This window comes from Melanostigma gelatinosum (assembly GCF_949748355.1).
Source record: "Melanostigma gelatinosum genome assembly, chromosome: 7".
Taxonomy (NCBI): Eukaryota; Metazoa; Chordata; class Actinopteri; order Perciformes; family Zoarcidae; genus Melanostigma; species Melanostigma gelatinosum.
In genome coordinates this window covers 14,341,239-14,360,105 of record NC_136640.1, presented here as the reverse complement: position 1 = coordinate 14,360,105, position 18,867 = coordinate 14,341,239, and the positions used below count along the sequence as shown (strand labels likewise).

Genomic DNA, 18,867 nt, shown 5'->3' with positions numbered 1-18,867 from the left:
TCAGTTTTCGACATCGCAGCCACACACACACACACACACACACACACACACACCTACACCTACACACACACACACACACACACACACATATGAAGTGCAGAACCCCTGACTTGTCATCAGAGCAGCATTTGGCCCAACGGGGATAATCTGTACTCTTCAGCTATGACCGGTGATTCAGTTTGACACCTTAATCTGCGGAACTCACAGAGGGCTCCACCGTGGAGCCAAGTGTATTTACTATAGATTACATCTTCCACTGGTGTGCATTAGTCCAGTGACAGTTCTGCAGACGGCAGAAAAAGCAGCAATCATACGTTACTGACTCACTCACTGTGATTTTGCCACATGCCAAACGGACTCCCCCAACTATTACCCTGAGTGACCGACTGTCTGTCTGCCAGTTATACGCTCTGTGCTGACTTGCTGAGGCTTGAGACTCAAAGTCATCTCCTCTCAGGTTCTCCTGCTGTCACCTTGATCAGAGCCCGCGCCCATTTTCTTTTTTCTCGAGAATTGAATCATGTAAATCAGGGTATTTGGGTGCTCTTGTCATTATGCACATACACACACTCAATTTCTCTCTCACACACAAACACACGACTCATCTGCATTCCACAGATTGCCGTGTGCCTGCTGAGGACAGCAGGGAGATGACATCACTTCTGAAGGACAGATTAGTTGGGCAATGAAACGAGAAGGTGGGGGAGAAAAAAGAAACGAGGACAAATCTATAGAAACACGCGTTGTTTAGGAATCAACACAGTCAAACGCAGGTAACCGTGCCTCCTCTCTCCACGTTGCTCTGTCTCCCTTAGGGTCTCTTTCTTCTCTCGCATGCAGTGCTTTAGTCAAGACTTGTGTGCTGTGGAATTCAGTAGCCGATGTATCGGAGTGCCTCCGCGCTCTCGCTGTTATACTCTAATGACCTTGTAGATCGGCCTGCTCTGATCTGCAGAGAAGCTTTTTCAAACCCACTGAGAGTCTGACACCGACAGGGAAATACAAAGTGAGCTATAAAATAAAGGCAGAAAGACAGAGAATGAGACGGAGAGGGATGAGGATGTGAAACTGTGAAAGAGAGACAAAGGTGTTCAGATCAGTTTGTGAGAGGAGGGCGTGTACTCAAAACAACAGGGAATATATAGATAGACGCAGTGTATGTTGCAGCATCACTATGGGAAATAACCAAAGTTCAAATTAAGGTTATTACTTTTATTACATATAAAATAATCAGTGTTTCATCCGACATACATGTTCGTCCACCCGCAAATTTCCATCAACATTCAGGTAACGTGATGTCATCTGTTCCAAAAATAAATCACTTTAATGTGCCTGCTATTGGAGAAAATGTCTTTCACCAGCAAACTACTGCCGGGCTGTTATTGTGAAGTATGTAGAAGGTGTAGCCTTAGTCATGAAGGTTAGCAACTGTGCATACTCGTGTAATTAAAAAAAGCCCATGTTGATGAATAGAATACAAAATAAAATTGTTTTTCTTTGTCAGTAGATAAATGACAAATGGTCAAAGAAGATGAAGCTACATTAAGCTTATTGGGTGAAGAACTACAGGCAGCACTCGCTCATAAGCGACAAGTGTCACCTTTTACCACAACTTCCTGCTTCGGCGGTATATGGAATATTGGCATCATGAGCTCTGATCACAGTTGCTCACAGTCCAGCACATTGCAGGTGTCGAAAATGTAAGGAAAAGTGGCAAATGAGTCGTGCATGTTGTGAAGATGAATTGACCCCCAAAGCTGATACATTTCATGCACTTAGTTCAGTGATTAAGCTTTGACGGCAAAACAAACAAACCCTGTTAATACTTCAATTTCTCCGTCTAAGCGGCACATAAGCATATCTCTCTATAAATCTATAATGTGGTTTCTCCCCATACTGCCAATATGGATCACATTCAGAACTTTTTGGGGAAACATTGAAATACAAGAGCATTATTAAACACTGCTTGTTTACTTTCTTCATGGTTACACAAACTTGATTACAGGATACACTTTATTAAAGAATAATAAGCCATTTTAACCAAATCACTTTTTTTGGAGGGCCTTTGAAATTTGAATGATGATTTTGTGTGTGCACATGGAGCCCGTCTGTTCATGTTTTTGTGTGTCAGACTGGTGCAGACGGCCCGGGTAAAGCGGGAGTTTAATAATTTCCTGAGGGCAGCTGTAGTGTAAACACCAGTTGTGCAGTCATTACACAGGAGGAGTGCAGGGCTGTTCACTTAGGTGTGTGTCTGAGAGAGTTGCTGTCTGTTTTGATTCATTCATCCATAAACGTGAGTGCATATCTTTAGTGTTAACAGTAGGAGTCACACAACATGGATTTCACTGTAGTCCGAGAGAGGGAGAAAGAGTAGTCTTCCAGAAAAGGGTACGTGTAAGTGTGTGCTAACCAACTCTGCGGAACATTAAACACCCATTATTTTGTCTGCTCAGCTCTTTTCCACATTAAAACTGTCCCACCTCAAACTACCCCACATTAGCAGTCGACCACGGTTGCCATCTGCATTTGTACACACGGGCTCAAACAGAACATATAACTCACTCACTCACTCAAACACATCACAGTCAACATCCAGATGGTAACATCCAGAATGCAATGAATAAAATGACAAAAAATAGCAGGAATTGTAAGAGGGGACAGCTCAGTCTTGTGTCTAAACAAACACAAAAGTAACATGCACAGAGTAAACAGCAAAGACTTACTGTATCTCTGCAAGGACTCATCTGACTGCTGCTGAGGGGAGAGTGAAAAGTGGAAACCTCATGCTTGCTTCGCGGCTCTCCTCCCTTTCACGCCCTCTGTCACTGCCCCCTCCTCTCTCCTTTTTTATTTTTTCCTTCCCTTGCTTTCTACCTCCCTCGCCTCTTCTCCTTCCTCCCCTTCTTCCTCCTTTCCTCCCTGTCCTTCACTTCCTCTCTCTCTCTCTCTCTCTCTCTCGCTCTCTCTCTCGCTCTCTCTCCTTTCCTCTTGGCAGAGCCCTACTGTATTCAGATACACTGGTCTCCATTTAAGGCAGCACAGCCAAACATGTCACACATAATTTATCCACAGCAGGCTGCAAGTTCACCTTTCACAGCTCGCGCTTGGACCGTATGCAAAAGAGGGAGGAGAGAAGCGCAGGGGGGAACTTAACTCAGACAAACTTCCACAGCCACGTTCCCACAATTTCACACTGCATGAGAGTGCGTGCGCGCGTCCGCGTGCATGTGGGTATGTCAACAAATGTTGACAATCAGACCGTGAAAATGCTACCCAAGACCCAAATGCAATTCACCTGCACCATTCCAACTCCCTCTCCCCCCTTTTTCATCCTCGCAGTCTCTCCACCATCTGTATCTGCAGGCAGTAAATCTCATACAGATGCTGTTTGTGAGACCTGTCCACCTGCAGCCTGCAGTCACGGTCTTGGGTTTCTTCTTTAGTTTCCTGTTTTGTTTTGTAAGTTGACTTTCCCCTTGTGTCATGTCTGGTTTTACTTCCTTGCCTTTGTGTCTTTTCCCGCCTCTGTAATTGTGAGTTATTCCACCTGTGTGTAACCACTCTGCTCGCCTTGTGTATTTTGTCAGTTCATCGTCTGACCATGTCCAGCCTGTTTCTCAGTTCGCCTGTGTTCCTCTGTCTCCTTCCCCTGGTCGAGTTTTGTTTTTTTCACAACTTACAGTGAGTTATATTGCACTTGGGAAAAATAAACAGAAAGGCAGCGTGTAGATAGCCAATTGAGGTGAAAAAGGAAAAGCAGAGAATAGTGAGTGAGGGATTGGGAATAATAATAACTGCACTTGTGTAGCTGTGCTAGCTGGTAGCTTTCTCCTCCCTCCTCCACAGCTTCAGTCCACTCACAGGACAGCAAGAGTCACCGCTCTGTTGCCATGGCGTCTAACTCCATCAAACACTACGTCAGGTGCATGTGTGTCTATGTAAGCATGTGTGAGCACGTTGTTTGTGTATGTGTGTGTGTGTGTGTGTGTGTTTGCGGAGGCGTGTGTGTACGTGTCATGTGGGTGTTAGCAAGTGACTCAGAGCCATATCACTGACTTGTGGCTTCAATACATCAGGGTGTTTGGAATTTATCACTGTATTGGAGTGTGTGTGTAAAAGGAAAGGCGTTGATTGAACGGCAGCCTGCAGCCTGCCCTCAAAAGCACCTATGATGGATCTCTGTGCTGCTCTAAGTCTTAATGTTAAGCTCCAGCTTCTGTAAATATTTACCAATTCGTTCATAGAGTGAAAGCAACGCACTACAGATGCCGGTAATAAGGAATTTCAATTTTAGAGCTGACAAGTCACCGGCGTGTGCCCAAAAAAGGCCCTGCAGTTGTCTTCCAAGATAACGGTGAATTGGGAATGGGATGCTGTGTCTCCATGTGTGTGCATGTTTTATTGTGATGGAATTTGAATATTCATGGTCATCAAAACTGCAGGACCCCAATAGCACTTGGCTTTGTCCATAAAGTTCAGTTTTTCTCCATAAGGAAATACTTATTTCACTTGCCTCACTCAAAGCATGCACAGCGCTCACATACAGTAGCAAGACAACAAATACTCCCAAAATTCTGCATTTAAAATGTAACTTTTACATGCGGACTTTTAAAAAATAATAATTTATCAAGTATCAGCAACTCAAATGGTGAACAGTTTGCTTCATAGAGCTGAGGGAACTGCTGGGTCAGGTGACAATATTCCGTGGGTTTTTTCCCTAGAAGCAAAATGTTTCACATTACACACAGTCATTGCTGATATGATATTTTAGTTTTAAGCTTTATGTAAAAAGCTGCGAAAAGTTAATTGTACTTTCGAAAGTAAAAGTACTCATTATAGACGCAGAATGACCCTGTCAGTGTTTTTAGTGTATTATTTTACATCATGTAATTGGAGTATTATTATTTGTGTCTTCACATGTACTGGAGGCAGCATCCCAATGTTAAAGTGTGGCCAACATTAAACCAGTTTAAATAGTTTCGTAGTTGGATTTACTGTGCATTACGTTGAAAATTCACAATATAAGGTTTTAAAATATGAAACTGCAGAGCACTTGTTCCCTTTGAGACAGAGTGAAGTAGAAGTGGAAACACTGAAGTAACTAACAAGTAGGCCTACGTCAGAATCATTGAGTGAATTCACTTTCCAACCATCAGGCTTCAAGGAGAGACACATGACGAAACAAGGCACAGTGTTTTGGACTTGCAGATAATTGCTGCAATTGCAGATAATTGAATGCACACTAAGGTTCCTGCTCACTGCTCTGCTGATGCCTGTGTACAAGGAAAGGAGAGAGAGGAAGAGGACTTTCTGCTTTCTAACGCAAGCCAGAGTCGCTCACGTCCTCACTCATTCTGGACGTATCAAAAGGAGGCCACAGATCCATGAACATGTGTCCCTCGTGTTCCAGATATTTAAAGACAGGGATGAGGAAAACGTTTGAGGAAAAAGTACAAAGACAGGAGGAGATAAATTTGGACAAGGAGATCTGGATCCATATATCACCTCTTTGATACATGTTGCCAAGCAAATCCAGAGTCTCTGACGTCTTTCTTCTTGGTCTGAACAGCTCTGTTGTTCTGGTACCAATTCTGGGGCCCCAAGATGTGACCTCAGTGGAAAGTGTGGGAATCTGTCAGCACAGAGCTCTATAACAGAGCAGTAGTGGAATATATCAATGGCCATTGGTCAAAAAGCTCATAAACTCCCCACTAAAATAGCTCTGGTAAGAGCATTGACAGACATCCTCATGAATTTCTTTTTTTCTTGCTCAGTGTTTCTTTTCCGGCTGAATCCTGAACTAAAACACTCACTTTAAAGAACACCTGATATACCCAGATGACTACAGTATATAGACACAGCTTCTGAACACCAATGCTGAATTACTACAAAGCAGAGGCAGAGATATAGATGCCACTGTCGTTGAGGTGTCTGGTGGATAATTATATCATGCTACAACACAGATAGTGAAGGGTGGCTCTTAATGAAAGGAGCCATAATGAAAAAGAGGAGCCTCTCCATTTAGAGTTTTGACAGGTGGATTTGTGCAGGGAAGTGATAGAAGCTGTGCTCTCTCAGAGCTAAATGGTGACAAACTGAATATTCAAAATACTTTTGTTTTTGTCTGATCTGCATTAAAACAGTCTCAACGCTCTTCTGAGACTTTGATTAAAGTTAATATAAAATCACCTTGAGCTGTATTCTTTTTAAAAGACAATATAACCTATGTTTACAAGTGTTCTTCAGGGATTTCTACGGACGTGTAAATTATGACCTTTTGAAATGAAGGTTTAATTTAGCAATCATTGACTTTTATGTCAAACCAATTTCTCACTCTTGGCCATCATAACTGTTGAAACAAGATTTCACAATGGGGTCCCATGGGTGGAGGACGTAAATTTCCTATTGGAGTCCTGCAGTGATAAAGTTTAAGAGTCCCTGCTCTAAGCTCCTGCAATCGCATTTTCCAGCCTGTCTGTGTCTCTGGCGCAACAGATACGGTCACAAGCCTCAGTGGCCGTTAAACCACAAACTGACCCGTAAAGGAGAAGCCATGCTTTTAACCGCCAATCAGCTTGCACTGGTGTCACTGGGCACAACATGCAGTGTATAACTCAAAAAACAGGGTTAGCTTATTAAAGTATTTGTCGTAATGTGAGACTGTAAATTACGTTTGAATTACAATGAGCTTTGACAACTTAATCCAGAAACACCTCATCAGTGATCGTCATGAATAAAGCTTGTACGGCCACATTGGGCTTTCATGCGTTTAAATAACATAATTTATCTAACTTTAGTGTTACATGAAGCATATCAGACCAAGTAATGCAACATTAACTAGATATTTAGAGAATAAACCTGATGAACTGTCAAGTTTACTGTTGAATTCCTAATGCTTTTGTTTTATTATTTTTGAAAATGTAAATACATGTTTAACTATTTTATCCCAATAAAAAGGCAAACAGTCGTCAGAATGGGAAAGTGTGATCCCGCAATATAAATCCATGCAAAACCTTCCCAGCATATTGAAATCAGCTACAGTTAAACACTATCTGCAAGCTGGAGGAAAAACAAACTGTGCAAAAAAGCAAAACCGGTGACAGACAGAAACTAACACACATATTCAACCTGCATATCAGACATGTCAAATCTCTAAGGATATATCTTTAAATCCCAAACTCAAACATTTCCAAGTAAGAAAAATCTCTAGCAACAGGCGGGGAAGTTGTCGGAATCATAACATGTCAAATATTAATGATAGCCTGTCATCTCTACAGAGCAACTCTCCCCTCTCCTCCTCTCAAGAGGCAGCAACGGACAGATACACAGATACACAGATCATCTTGTAAAGCCAGTGGCTGTCCGCACAGTCAGAGAAAAGCTGCCTTACCTGCCTGGTTGTCTGTGTGTTTCACTTGCACTCGGTCTGGGTCTACGAGTGTGTGTGCGCTCACACACAACCGAACAGGAACTGATGAATCTGCACGACTTCAGCCCTGCAGCGTGCAGTGCATTATGGGGTTTCAGTCTCTCTCTCCTCTCTCTCTCTCTCCCTCTCTCCCTCTCTCTCTCTCTCTCTCTCTCTCTCTCTCCTCTCTCTGTTGGCACAGCATTAGCGAGGGATGTCCTCGCCTCCTGTCTGGAGAGAGGAGGGTGAACTCACAAGAGCTGTGTCTATACACACACACACAATGCAGAAGAAGCATCATGATGACGAGCGCCGCGACTCTGGTTGCCGTAGCAACAGCCTCCCCCTCCCCAAACCCTCTCGCTCCTGTAGCTCTACAGGCTCTCTCCCCGTGTATAGTCTGTTTAAATCGTGAAAAAGTGAACTCACTGCATGCATTCTACTCCTCTACTTCTTTTTTAGCATTTACTTTGAGCCTGAGCTAATCGGCAAACACAAAAATGAGGAGAGACACTTGCAGTCATGTGATCACAAACTGTTGCTGCTGCCCTCTGAGATAAAGAGAGGGTGGCGTATTGTCAGAGGGAATAGAGACAAACTGAGTGTGTGTATGCACATGCATCTCTAGGCTTGTGTGTGTCTTTGAGTTTGTGTGTGGGTTTTGAGTGTGTGGGTTGATGTGGTGGTTCCTGGAAGCAGGCTATAGTTCCTGTTTGTGGTTTCTTTCCTTACTCTCCATCACTACTGCTAGTGCAGAGGCCTGCCACCCTTTGATAACACACATTTCAGTCACGTTACCAACAAGGGAAGTAAAGCTGAACTGACCTATGAAATGAATGGGAAGTGTGCACACATGTATGCAGGCAGCAAGACACACAGAGAGACCGACTGTGCCCACTTTTGTAATTATTTCAATCTCTATGATTACTCACCTCCCTGGAGGTTGGTTTTAACTGTTATTTAGTGGCTGATTCAGAATGATAATCAGAGCTCAGCGGGTTATCATGAAAGGGGTAGTTGACAGGCAGAAAACGAACAGAGACGGGCAGAGGGAACGGGAGATAGAGGGATGAGTACTATAATGGAGAGAGAATGACGGTGAGGAAGAAAATGAGACGAGACCTCGTCTCCACCGTCTCCCATGGCGACAGAGGGGGTGGAAGGCCGTGGCTTTCCTTCAGGCCCTGTAAATCAGCAGCTCACAGCTGAGTCCTGCAGCGCAGCCATTGCACTGGTAACCCCCAACACTCAATCTTTCAACATCTAGTCTTCTATTTTATTTTGTCTCGCAGCTGTCATCGCTGTCTCCTCCCCTCTTCCACTGGCCCTACAAGAATCCCCTCTGACACCAAAACATGTATGATACATGTTGATATTTACACCAAGATGAGTGGTACCACCATGCCACTGGAGCCAGATAGAACCCGCGTCAAAACACTACATGTCCCACAGTTCAGTTCTCTGTCTTCCCAGTAGCCATGGGAACAGGTAGGAACTGGGATTCACTGAACATTGATTGTTGAAATTCTTCCGAGGATGATTTAATCAGTGAGCTTGGCAACTGAAGGGAAAGGGAGCAGAGTATGGTATAGACAAGGTGGGAAGCAACAGCTGGTGGTATGTGGCTTGTTTGTCCATGCAGGTTGTCAATTCACACTTGTTGTTCTAGTTTATTCTTTCGATCTGCAGAGAATGTGCGACTAAGTTAAAGTTACTTCTCCGGGCGTCCAGTGCTCTGCGTAAGCGAAAACTGCAATGAATCAATAAAAGGGACTTTTCTGTGGTGTTCTTTTGCCTCTGGAAGAAGCGTATAACTCAACAAGCTATCACTGCTCCGTGTAATGAAGGGTCATTGAATTTTAGGGACAGTGAATAACCTGCTCAGATTTGAAAGCCACAGTGATTAGTATGCGCTTTGGGACTAATGGACACAGCAGGTGTCCAGGCTTCGTGTGCTACATCTATTCATTAGAGACATTAAAACGAACCATTTGCATACACATACACACACACACACAGCTCACCGCTCATTGGAACTATTCAACATCACGGCTCCCCTTAAGTGCAATGACCATTGATTAGGAGTATGTATAATGATGGTGGTTGAACTGCTGGTGTAATTATTGTTGTTCATTTTTTAAATTCATTTTTGGCTGATTTGCATATTTTACTGGGTGTCATTTTCAAAGACCCACATGCCACAATATGAACATTGCTCATATAACAGTAACATGACTACAGAGACCGTAGGGCTGTTATTTTGCCCAATAAATTATTATTTTAGTCTTGACAATGACAATGAATTGTTATTCTACAGATACTTTCAGAACCACTCTTTATGTAGTATTCTATGCTCCATTGTATTCTCACCACAACCTATAGCCTTTTATGGAGCCCCTCTGGGGTCACATGGTGAAAAAAATGTGAGAACGGATTTGTAAACTGTGCCCTCTGGTTTACAATCCGTGCAGTAAGAAAGTAGCTGACTGGAAACAATTGCTGCTACTTCTTCATTTTAGTAGTTCAAAAACAACCACAACCACTGTGACACTTAAAGTAACGCCTACTTCACTAACGAAGACAACGGCATACGTAAGGAACAAAAGTTTGTAGCAACAAGTTTTATTTGGAATGGCTGAAGGTTGGTAAGAAAAGAAAGAAAGATTGGTTGAGGGTTGAGTTCGGTTGGATGATAGGGTGAGGATCGTGTAAGGTGGGATGATGGGGGCCTCGAGGAGATGGATGGAAGGGGCGTGGAGAGGGATGGAAGGGAGGCGGTTACCGAGTGCACAAGGTTGGTCGGGGTCATGCACAGGGGGATGGTGGTGGTCGAGCAGAATGGTGGTGGTCTGAATGGATGAGGATGACATTTTTAGAAGTAGTGCAATGGAGTATGGGGAGCAGTTCGTAAAGGGCGGAGAAGAGAAATATTGAGGACAATTCCGGAGCACAATTCCAGAGGCCAAGTGGAGGTGAACCACCGTAGACACATCTGATTCCGATGGAGGGGTTCTGTATCGGTGTACAAACAGAAATGGCGGTCGAGGGACCTTACGATAGAGGAGAGTCAGATGGATTGACAGTGAAGAAGTTGTCCAGAAGGTGATTGACGTATGGAAGTTTGTGATTGTTAAGTAGGAAGCCTCAGAAAAGTAATCAAATATTTAGGGGCTACTCTTGCACCCGAAAGTGAGAAGGACTACGAAGAAGAATTAACCTTTCCGAGAAACGCCAAAGAACCTGCAGAAGTTTTGATGAATGGGCAAACTGAAGGTCTTTAAGGGTAGACTTCAAGACGTTGATGTTTATATGTGTTTTAAGGTGTCTGCAGAGTCAAGGACTGGGGTTGGGGTTATGGGGGCAAGTGGACTTGGCGTGGGCACTGCAACAAAAGGAACAGGCTTGGAGAAAGCAGTAACTTGAAATGTTGTTGAAATTGTTGCAGACCATTATGCCACCTCAATAGAGGTTGTCCATGCCGAGGGGACAGTAGGGTGACGGGCGCTGTTTGGGAATGATGGGGGGAGGAGGCGCGGGAGGCTCAGGTTTTGAAAACACGGTCGGAGCATGTGCGGGTGGAGTGAAAGAAGAAAGAAGAAACCATTTTTATTGTCAGATACATTTTACACATACACAAAATTTGACCCATCCCTGTATATAGGAAGCAGTGGGCTGCCATTGATCGGCACGCGGGGTTTCAATGTATTGCTCGACGATGTACAGTTCGACAAGTGACACGTCCCAGTCGGGGATCTAACCGTTGACCTTCCGTTTCCCAGACGACCCTCTTAAGCCAGTGAGCCACGGTAGCCCCTAAGGGCAAGGTAATGGGGCACTGTTGAGGCAATAGGTGGCTGGTTGTACTGTTGGAGGCAACCTGCAACCTTCGATGCAACGAGGATGTAGTACTTGTAGAAACTGGTGTCGCAGCATTGGTAGTGGTTGACGCGAGAGATAAAGGAGGAGGACCTGCAGAGGAAGGCGGAGCCGCAGGGGCTATGTTAGCAAAGGGTTACTTGTATATAGGCCTGCATGGGTGATTGAGTTATTGAGGCACAGGTAGTGGAATTAACGAGACACTGGCAATGAAATGATTGGGGGAGTAAAGTGTGGTCTTGTTCCGAAACCTTAATTATAACTACATCCTGGTCTATATCCGAAAGCAAAGTTATGAGTCATGGCTGTTACTTACCATAGAAAAGGGTCCAAATAAAAACTCTGTTATGGTGCTGGTAGTTGGAAGTTGAAATTATTTGTCTGTTTTTTTCGTAGCACTCAGTAAACACAGAAATCACAGTTTAGACGAGCGAGTGGGACAGGTTCCATTCCAAGAGATCCAGTGATATCTGTGTTTGTCTAACAGAAATGGGTTCAAATGAAGTTTACCTATATATGCAAAGACTGTAGTGGCAAGGAGGATATTTTGTTTACTATATCATTTTGTAGTTAAATGAAAGGACAGTCAACACAGAGAGACTATGCTGCTGCAATCGGTATCAATAGTTTCCTGTTCATAATCACATGTAGCCATGCATACTGAAGTCTAAACGGTGCACTTGAAGTATTGCTTATTATCTAATTTAGCTTTAGGACAAAATATTTCTAAATCGTCAATTTGTTGCCATGAGCACCGTACCACATCACACACATTTTACATTGAGCATCCAAACGGCAATGCATTACAAACCAAAAGAGTGGCGTCTTGCGTGTAATCTGTGTACAGCAGAACTACAGTATTAAAGACTTGAGTTCCTGTTGTTGGTGTAAGATTGAACAGGCTTTTCAAATGGTGCATCTAACAGCAAAATAATATTTACTCATTTATTTTTAAACACATCTTCCCTCATCTCTGTCTGAGAGAAGGAGCGGGGATGGGTGAGGGGTTCGATGTCTGAGTCTGGTATAATCAGTCTGTTCCCGCAGAGAGAGATGCACACCAAACACAATGGGAAACATCACAGTGTGGAATTCTTGTTAATATTCATATGCAAGCTAGCAGCAGTCCTCTCTGTATCAACCCAACAATACGAGCTGTTGTAGAGTAATATTGGTAATGCTTCATACTTTCAACAAGGTCACATCTTTGATCATGGCAAGTAAAAAAACAATGAAATAATTGTATTTTCGCTTAATCTGTGCAACAACTAAAAACCTGCCATAACCTTTTAAAGAGCGGCCTATGCAAACTGTACACAGCAAACTATTTCCAGCTGAGGCACAGAATGCCAAAATGTTGCCGTCACCCTTAAATTAAAAGTTGGTGGTGTTTGAGGCTGAGAAAGTTCCACCACACACAACACCAATGAAATGCTAAGTGCAGCTTCTGTAAGTCATGGAAGCAAACTGGAGCAACTTACCTATAAATAGTAAACCAGTACCCCTCCCAAATTAACACCACATAAAAGAAAGCCCTTAAAATGAAGCCAAGAGTAAGCTCACACACTTAATCCCTCAACATATATGAAATTGAACCATGAGATGCCAACGCTGAATGTCATGTTACAGTTTCCTAGTGTTTTAGTCCAAACTGAAATGCAATAAGTTGAATAAACTTCTGGGGAAACAACAGCTGGATATCATCAACAACTGAAAGTGCCACCCAAAGCTAAGTGTTCATTGCAACAATACTAATGCTTAAAGTTGTCGTGTTTTTCTCTAAGAAGTGAGACATGCTAGCATGGTGTGTCAAGATGTAGTCTGAAAAGGGGGGTTTTCAGCCTGCGGCAGAAGATGGGCAGTGACTGTGCGGTCCTGCCTTCAATGAGAAAGTGGGGAGCTCATTCCACTACTGTGGAGCAAGGACAGAGCCTTGACCTGTATTATTCAACACACAGGCCACCAGACAGCACAGTCACTAAAAGGCTATGATATTGTAAGATAATAGGTTAACTGTGAAATCATTTCAAACATGTAATAGACATAGACAAAACCTCCATTTGCTTCAGTTTAAGACATTCAGTCGAACATGCTTACCGTCCTCTGACTGTCAGCTTGACAACCAGTTCAGCATTGCCGCTCCTGACTGCGTTGCACGGATGAATGCCGACTCCATTGTCGGAACAATAATGCGAATTGTTGAAAAGTGTTGGACGGAAGAAAAGTTGTCAACGTCACTCAGACGGAATGGTGCAATGTAGCTGCAACCTTGTCTGTTCTGTAGCAGTGTCTGTTGTGTGTGTATACTGTCATGCTTTCTGCGAAACCAGAGTGCAATGTACAGACTGAATATGTGTTGTGTACAGTCAGTAACCGAACTATGCAGAACGAGCTTGTACTGTACATAGAATGTGGAAATGAGGAAAACCAACTCAACATCATTCTCTTTCAAAACTCCACAAAAATGAATAATAAGATGAGTCTGCCAAAACACTTTGCATATTAATCTACAGGTCAGGCTCTGTACGTGGGTGAGATGTTGGCATCTCTCATAACATAGGATACTCTTGGGTTAGAGCCAAATGCCTGACCCAGCCTAAAGGGCAGCATACCGATAAATAATACACACATGCAGTCAGAAGCCCACAGGCATACGCATGAAACAGGGTAGGAGTGAACAAAGCTCAGGCCCTTAGTGACTTACTGTTGGTAAATATTCATAAGGAAGATCTAGCTGAAAGATGCGTAAATGTGTGATCAGGCGATGATTATTGGAGAGTGTTGGACAAAGAGAAGCTATACGACAGAGAGAGAGAGAGAGAAGGTGAGGGATAACACTGGAAAACAGAAACATCGCTTTTAATATTGGTTCTGGTAGTTTAAACAGCTACACAACTGAAATGCTTCGGTAAAGGAGATGCACATACTTTTTAAAACCAATCTGCAAGTATGTTAGCCTACTAACGCATAAACACAGCTAAACCCTGTGTTTATGTGGAGATAAATAGCCGATTAGAGATGCATGAACAAAACTATCAGAGAACAGTGTCAACATCGCCGGATCACTGACAGTGGAACAGATCTGAAATGAGTTTTCAAGTGTACATTACCCATGTCTGCTGTTTGTACTTGCAACTAAATTTGACGGGTGAAATCAAACTGTTACTTTAGTTGAGGTGAGAAAAGCTCAAAACATCACCTGCAGCAGCCCCCAGGCAATATGAAATTGAGATTTTCTGTTTGATTGAACAAACAAATGCCTCGTGAAATAATATCGCCTGTGGTGAATGTCAGTCCTCGACACACACTGTGCATATTCATAAGGCCAAATTATGTACTTGTTATTTAATGATTTAGAACACTTCTTTATTTATTATTATTTTATAATTCAAAGTCTGAATGTCCTTCCCTGAAGGCACACTCCCTTTTTAAGCAGCTGCACAATTCACAGAGCAGATCAACCCAGAAGGCAAGCTGGGGAAATCCTGGTGGGCAGAGCAGAGTCCTGCTTGTCCACCACTGATACTGCAATACTCTGCTTCTCTTCCATGTGTTCTTTTACAGGAGTGATCTCCTCTCAGCTCAGTCATATCACTTACACCGACTAAAAGAGGACTAAATTGCAGCACAGGTGGACATGTAAACAAAATGGAGCATGCCTTATGTGCGCCAACCACAATGTTCTTAGCAGTTATGGATGTATAAATTTAGACTTCACTGTTTTGTCTTTGATTTAGATGTAGCTTTGACGACATGTCACACAATACTTAAACAGGCTTTTCTGACACAACACAGTCTAAATGGATCAGACCTCTGCTTCTGCATCACATTTCAACGTTGGCCTTCTTGAAAAAAACGCTAATCATGACAACTATCTCTCCTTTGGCTAAAAATAAGTCTGTTTCTAAGAGGTGCTGGGCATCTTAACAGACTAATTAACTCAAATCCCAGAAGTACCTTAACGGCCAAATGAAATTTTAAAAAACAGCTCACACAACACTTTGCATGAGAGCCATTGACTTAGTATTTTTGTTAGTGTGCAATAGTCTGCATGAATATCCCTTTTTTAATCTCTCCTGTACACATGTACAAACATGCAAATTCTCTTTCACACACATACTCCCCAACGCAGTGGTTTCTCACTTGTCTTGCCCTTTTCCCCTTTCCTTTAGAGACAGTAATCCCCAGCTGCAGCACTAATAGCATTAGCAGAGCATATCCAATCCCCTTAGTACCCCAGCAGGGAGCACAGAGCTCAGACCCTACACTGAGACAGACACTCTCGGGGACTACACTACCCATACTGCCTCAGGAAATCTGTGCACGTTGCTCTGCTCATTATTGATTCAAGTAAACGCAAACAAAGCTGAAATGAAGAGGAGGAAACTGTGCTGTGTATGATCAATATCATCACTGAGACGCAGTTACTGCATCGTGCTTTATGTATGGTGGTTGGGCGTATAGTGTGCGACAGGAAGAGATTTGTAGAGAAAATGAAAGATGCTGAAAACTGGTACAGAAATCATGAGCAAAAGCTGCCTTGGTGGAGGTAGTGGGATTTAAATATACAGTATCAACCAGTAGATTATTACCCTACAGTGCTGGTAATAACAACGTGATCACTGCATTGATTTCTTATTAATAGGCCAACAAATATTCAACCTATTGCTGCATAATGTATGTATATAATGTATGTATGTACACCTGTTTTTATCCTTCAATGACAGTAACTTGAATAATCTTCATTGTTTTAATGTTTGATAGATTTCCGCCAATCACCGTGTCCTACTTCCTGCGTATGCATGACCAACGCAATAATAAACACATTCATGCGTTTCGAATGGGTAAACAACTTGAAAAGATATTACAGTGACATGATTATTTCAGATTGGAATTCACCACAGCATCCATGTGTGCTTGGAATGTGCTGCATGGAGCCTGAATTATTCATTCACACACAGTGCTGACAAGCATCTGAATGTAAATGTGTTAGCGTGTGGCTATGCATGTTGTATGTTTCTCCAAAGCTGAAGAGAAAAAAAGATGGACTCATGGATAGATGGGTAGATATTTTGTCCATTAGCTTCCAAATGCAGCCTTCGTAAGGCAGAGCAACACCAGGCCAACCAGCAGAGGTTTTCCTTCCTACCAGCCCCTGATATCCCGCTGCCATCCACAGCGCTTCTTGACTCCATATCCATCTCTCCGCCGTTACCCTTTGCTCACAGTGAGCCATTGACTTGAAAACAGGCTGCAGTCTGCCACAGCATCAGCTTAAAAGTAATCATTCTGCTATACAGAGTCAATGTTGTTTTTTTTCTGTGTGTGAGAGAGAGAGAGACAGAAAAAAAAAGATAGACACAAAAAGAAGGAAAGCGGAAGCTACAAAGGAATGAAGGGTAACAGCAGAGGTAGTTGTGTGCCAGGCCTAAGAATGAGCTGGAACCTAATGCGTCTCGATGAAAGCTGACTGTCTGAGCTAACTCAATTCTTTGCTCTGCTCGTCACAGTTCTCAGCTGAATGATGTTTGCTCCAGACTGTTGATGCCTTTTTTTGGTCATATGTTTTCCTGTGTGCGACGACCCTCTTCACCGCTTGCATGCGTAGAATGTTGAACTTGGCTCAGGCCGCACATGGGATGACATCACCCACACTGCAGCAGACATCAGTTGAAGACGTGTTTACAGTGCTTAAACCACCGGCATGCCTGTATCCCCGCTCGTATAAACAGAGAATGTGGCTGACATGTGCACACTTGTATGTCTGTGCAGTGTTTACACAGAACAGAGAAAGGAATATAACCAGAGCAGGAGGTAAAGGCTGCAATCTGTGAGGCTGTGGCTAAATACTGAACGGGCTTGAAGCAACACAAGGGCCAGGATGTTCCAGGGAGGTCTTTGTAAAGGCTATATCGGAGCTTTTGAGCAGCAAGGTGTAGTGTGTACACAGAGGTGAGGAGGAGGCACGATTGTTGCTCAAGAATGTTGTAAAGCTGTGTGTAGAGTCAGCAGGCCAATGAAAAAGCTTATGTGTTGGACCTCTGCCAAAGCAGTGATGGGAATAAATGAAGAAAAGAAAGAAAATGGGGGAATGAGAAGAATGGGATCCATAAAGAGAAATCTCAGGCGTTGTGTTCATTGAGGAGAGTTTTACACTCTCCATAAGAATGCAGTCTCAGGTTTAATGAAATCTGGGAAGCTCTCTTTAGAATTTAATCAAAGCCCTTCTTGCCCTAATGCAGCATTTCCACCATTTCCTTCTCCACTGCACAGTGCATTCATCATCATCCTCTTCATCCTCTTTGTTTCATGCTGCCTATCAGCAGCACATCTGTTTCACACATCACCGTGGTTCTTGAGCACTACCCATCTATCTGGGCAAGGTGTGTGTGTGTGTGTGTGTGTGTGTGTGTGTGTGTGTGTGTGTGTGTGTGTGTGTGTGTGTGTGTGTGTGTGTGGGTGTGTGTGTGTGTGAGTGTGTGTGTTCGTGTCCCCCTATAGAGGCAAAGGGAAAGAACATACGCATTATATACATTTCCCTATAGAGGGAGTGAAATAATACAGCCAACGAAACTCTGATAAGACAGCATCCGAACATTGAACAAAAGGGTCCAATAATAATTATTTATCAGCTTTTCAACCTTTATGTCATTGGCCGAAGATCAGTTCATCGCGTCAGAAAGGCGGTGTAATATAATCATAATGGTGGCAACAAAGTTTTAATAGAAAAATTATAATTGGAACACAAAAGAAACGTCTCTGTGATGCCATATTTAGGCTAAACGTTAAGCTAAATGCTAACACTTCCACCATGTTATCCTGCTAACATCTGTGACAATTAGCACTAAACAGAAAGTACAGCTTAGGCTGAATATCATCGGTTTTACAGGTAATACATAAATCAAAGTGCTGGACAAATTCATTATATGACTTCATGCTAGCACTAAATGAAAAGTGAAGGGATCATCAATGTTTTAATAATATTGTTGGGGGAACCATATTTCAAGGCAATCCATACTAGCTGTCGCTAGCTGACCACCAGGGTTTTGGCAATCCGTCCTGTAGTTGTTTAGATATTCTGGACCAGAGCGGTAGATCCACATTTTCATCCCTAAAGCCATGCCGCTATATGCATAAATAAAATTGGAAATCTGAGAATTTAAAGTACAGGTATTAAGGTGGTGAGACTTTAAAAAAATGACGAGGCAGTGCTTTGAATTACAAAGCAAATGAGGAACTGCAGCAAGAGGAGAGAGCAGAGAATGTATGCAGGTTCATTTTAGATTTATCTACATCTGAGCAAAAATCCAATTTACATCCATCCCTCCTTGACCAAAACCATGCTGCCTCCCCTTCACAGCACAACATAATTCAAGGACAGTGAGTCAGCCAACAAATATCCATATTGCTGAAACCTGAGCCGCCATGAGACAAGCAGAGAGCTGTGATGTCACAGGGCGAGACCTCCACCCCATCTATCTGCTGCGAGAGGCGATGCGAGAGGGAGCAGGAGTGGAAACAAGAGATGGGAGAAACTGCTTCCCTCGTTCTAACACTGATGGGGTTTTTTTTTGTTTGTT

General features: G+C 43.0%; 1 protein-coding gene across 5 annotated transcripts in view; it reads right to left on the bottom strand.

Annotated features, from left to right (window-relative positions):
- The window catches only part of LOC306779866 (muscleblind-like protein 1), a 73,588-nt gene that overhangs the window by 52,772 nt on the left and 1,949 nt on the right, over positions 1 to 18,867 (bottom strand). For 3 of the 5 annotated variants that reach the window (XM_079271925.1, XM_079271930.1, XM_079271927.1), the window contains exon 1: positions 2,727 to 2,903. The exons of 1 other annotated variant lie outside the window; for it this stretch is intronic. Coding sequence is in view for 1 of the 4 variants with exons in the window: in XM_079271927.1 (XP_079128053.1) it covers positions 2,727 to 2,747 (21 nt within the window). In the remaining 3 variants the exon portion in view is untranslated. Of the gene's footprint in view, positions 1 to 2,726; positions 2,904 to 7,393; positions 7,447 to 18,867 lie in introns of those variants that run through there. One more of the 5 variants, XM_079271928.1, reaches the window with a different exon arrangement.